Consider the following 3,997-nt stretch of genomic DNA (forward strand, 5'->3'; position numbering starts at 1 on the left):
GGAGGGCTCTGGTGAGCGCAGCATCCGCCACAGCGGACGCTGCAGCATGCAGCGGGGGCAAGGCCTTAGTCAGGTCTGCCACCCCCCTGCCTTTCCCCATTATCTCCTAGGTAGCATACAATGCTTTCCCTGCCTTTCCCCATGATCTCCTAGCATACAATGCTTTCCCTGCCTTTCCCCATTATCTCCTAGGTAGCATACAATGCTTTCCCTGCCTTTCCCCATGATCTCCTAGCATACAATGCTTTCCCTGCCTTTCCCCATGATCTCCTAGCATACAATGCTTTCCCTGCCTTTCCCCATTATCTCCTAGGTAGCATACAATGCTTTCCCTGCCTTTCCCCATGATCTCCTAGCATACAATGCTTTCCCTGCCTTTCCCCATGATCTCCTAGCATACAATGCTTTCCCTGCCTTTCCCCATGATCTCCTAGCATACAATGCTTTCCCTGCCTTTCCCCATGATCTCCTAGCATACAATGCTTTCCCTGCCTTTCCCCATTATCTCACATTTTGCTTCCTATTCATTTTAGGAAAGAAACCTATAAGCTTCTGCCTGCTGTATCACACAGCTTTTTCAGACTGAGTTAAAGTAAATAAATTGTACATATTTTGTATTTACATATTTCCCAGATATTTTTCATTTTACCCTGTGCAGCACAGGTTAATCTATTAACGCCAGTTGGGTACTCAAAAACTTTTAAGTAAGAACAGAGGAACAAGGGATTCGCAGGAGTGACAACGCAGAAAGAAAGGGATGTATATTGCATTTTAGAAACGAGTGAGCCGCCTCTCTTGGTGTTGGATCTTCTACGCTTCTGCCAAGTACCACAACACTCATTACAATGTTATAATGAAACACAGCTTTGAAATGCATTTGTATACATACTGTTCTTTCATTTCCACATAGTCCACATTGTCGTGCTTTGCCAGGTCAGTTTCACTGGCGTCTTCTGTGTCTGAACAAAAAAACAAAGTGATTATCCTGGAAACTTATCTTTGACATTTTACTACATTTACTACATTTTCCAAAATAAAAATAATGTTGGGATTCTCTGTTTACAATTTCACATTTTGTTTAACTTATGTAGAGAAAATAAACCTGGAAGAGAAACTCTCACCCATATAAGAGAGATCACCTGTCCTATAGCAATACACCGCAATGCAATAAACCCAATAACGTACACAAAGCCAATACAACCCAGTGAAGGTGTAAATAACACTACCAATAAATATTTTACATGTTACTGTTTCTACAGCTGCAGTTGATTGCCATTATATGCTACACAATATTTAATCATACAATTGTAGATTTATAAAAATGTCACAAATAGTTTAATTCTTAAAGTGGCTTTACATCTTAGTGGATTTATTTCATATTTTCACTAGGGTTTGAAGCAGGAGGTCTCTGGAGCTGATACAATTTTATTTAAGCTGCAGGGACCCCTTGCTTCACGAGATACTTATATCTGAAGGAGCTGCTGGAAGCAGCTCTGGCTGGGCACACAAAATGGCTGTTTAAGGCCCCACTGGCCAATAGGAAGCCGCAACGTAATTTCAGCACATTCCTATTGGCTTGCGTGCCGTGGGACCTTTAAACAGAAGTGAGATACCTGTGTCAACTTCAGATGTAAATATCTTGGGCAGCAAAGGATCACTGTAGCTGAAGTGAATGCGGTTCAGCTGTGGAGACCCTCTCTTTCCCACCTAAGGCTAAAGGCAAAGCTCCTTCAAATACTTATTTTCAAATGCTTTTAATATTTATTGCATGGATTAAAAGGGCCAGTCTCACATAGTGGGCAATTATTGTTCCACTTTATCTCTTGGCAACATAATTAATTTAATTACCATAGCACAAGTAAAAGGGTCTGGATCAGTCTTATCATAACAGAGGTAAATGTTTTTTTGGATTTTATTTTAATGGTGTCAAATCACTTGTATGTAACCCACTGATTGGGGCAGGACCACTGACTCACTTTGGTCATTGGAGTGAGTGATTCCCCCAAAATTGTTAAAAGTTGGCAATCTTTTTTTGCGACAAATCAATTAAAAATGCATAATAAGTTTAAAGTATATCATGAAAAAAAATAACTAATAATTAATAATCATTGCCAAGAAACGCCAGCATCTATCAGTTCTAGCGGCTACTGCAGACCCCAAAGACCGGTCAATCCTAGCGGGGACTGCAGACCCCAAAGACTGGTCAGTCCTAGCGGGGACTGCAGGCCCCAAAGACTGGTCAGTCCCAGCAGTACATGCAGCCCCAGAGACCTGTCAGTCCTAGCAGTGTCTGCAGACCCCGAAAACCTGTCAGTCCCAGCAGTACGTGCAGCCCCAGAGGCTTGTCAGTCCTAGCGATACCTAGACTATAACCCCCAAGACTCGCCCTAAACTCCAAAGACCAGCGAATCAAAGTATAGCATCCCCATATTTATGTCAGTCCTAGCAGTTAGTGCAACTCCAACATCTATCAGTCCTAGGGGGTGAGTGCAAACACCCCCCCCCCCTCCCTGCCAGTCACAGCCATGACCCACAAGGACTGCAAGTCACAGGGTTAGGTTTCCCCCACAGACTCGCCCTGCACCTTAGCAGCCATTACTGCAGCCCCGCCAGCCCGAATGGGGAGTACAGCCCCGAGTCCTAGCGGTACGAGTCCCGAGTCCTAGCGGTACGAGCCCCGAGTCCTAGCGGTACGAGTCCCGAGTCCTAGCGGTACGAGCCCCTCACCCTCGTCGGACTCCCGGCCCCGGAGGCTGCGGGCCTCCTCCTCCTCCTCGGCGCTCTCCAGCTCCTCCTCCTCGTAGTAATCGGTGGCGGTGGCGGCGGCCGGGGACAGCACACTGGCGGAGGTCATGCTGCAGCGTGTCACCGAGCAGCCGCCCGGCAATACCTCTACCGCCACGATACTTGTCGCGACAGGGCCCCCACCTTCCCGGCGACACACCGCGATAACACCGGCGGTGCCTGCGAATTTCCGCGCGCGCGAGACACAGCGCCCCAGATACAACAACCGCCGCACGGCAACGGGGTCCTTCCCGCAGGCCCACTTCCGGTAAACACGACTGCGGCTGCCTAACGCAGCGCCTGTAATAAACAACACGTCAAACCGATCAGAGAGCTCATCCGGGGGCACTGCGCCTACACATGCTGCTCATGCACATGTCACGTGAACGGCGCCAGCCTTGAAGAGCAGCAAAGCTGCGGTCATTATGGAAAACCTGTAACTTTTTGGACAAGGCATTATTCTAGCCACCACCACTGATATGTGGGGGGGTCCTCGCGTGCAGGAGGTTTGCTTCCTGCATGGGTTCGGTTCCCCCTGGCACTGATGTGCGCCGGCTGGGCAGTGACTGGGTGCCGCTGTCTGGCTGCACAGGGGTTAATATATTCAGTACAGTAGATTGTAAGCTCTTTGGGACAGGGTCGCCTTTATGTTGTCATTGACCTGTCGTACTTATTTCTATTGCTTGGCATGTATTTACCTGTCTGTAGTTTTGGGAAGCGCTGTGCACATTGTCGGCGCTATATAAATAAAAGGATACATTCATGGGAATAGCCAGCAGTATTGCTGTGTTTCATTAACCTATGTAAGTGAGAACGGAGGGATCTGGAAACAGTTTAATACAACAAATCGAAGCCATTCTAAAAGAACTACATTCATACTAAGGCCATTTGACACATCTATGTTATGTTTTTTTTAATTGTATTACTTTAGTCAACTTGCGTCAGGACAGTGTTGGGGGCAAGTGATCCGTTTTTATTTAGCACTAAAAAGGTTTAAGTACATAGTCAAAAATCTACAACCATATAATTTGGTGGCAGATGAAAACCATTTGGCACATTTTTGTATCTGTTGTAAAACTGCAGACCCTAGTTTAGTGTTGATTTTTGTTGATACAACAAGCTAATGTTTTGTTCACGCAAACTAATGGAAAATGGATTTCAACGTGTTCAACATCCAAGCTGTCTACACTCCGCTCTGCAGCTAGGAGGCTTC

At 46.3% G+C, this 3,997-nt stretch overlaps 1 protein-coding gene across 1 annotated transcript in view; it reads right to left on the minus strand.

Annotated features, from left to right (window-relative positions):
• Positions 1 to 3,084, minus strand: part of SUDS3 (SIN3A corepressor complex component SDS3) — a 40,379-nt gene extending 37,295 nt beyond the window's left edge. The window contains 2 exon segments of the mRNA XM_075568086.1: positions 890 to 959; positions 2,728 to 3,084. Coding sequence (XP_075424201.1) covers positions 890 to 959; positions 2,728 to 2,854 — 197 coding nt within the window. The 5' untranslated portion in view covers positions 2,855 to 3,084.
• Between the last annotated feature and the right edge of the window lie 913 nt (positions 3,085 to 3,997).

The sequence above is a fragment of the Ascaphus truei genome, chromosome 13 (assembly GCF_040206685.1).
Source record: "Ascaphus truei isolate aAscTru1 chromosome 13, aAscTru1.hap1, whole genome shotgun sequence".
Lineage (NCBI taxonomy): Eukaryota > Metazoa > Chordata > Amphibia > Anura > Ascaphidae > Ascaphus > Ascaphus truei.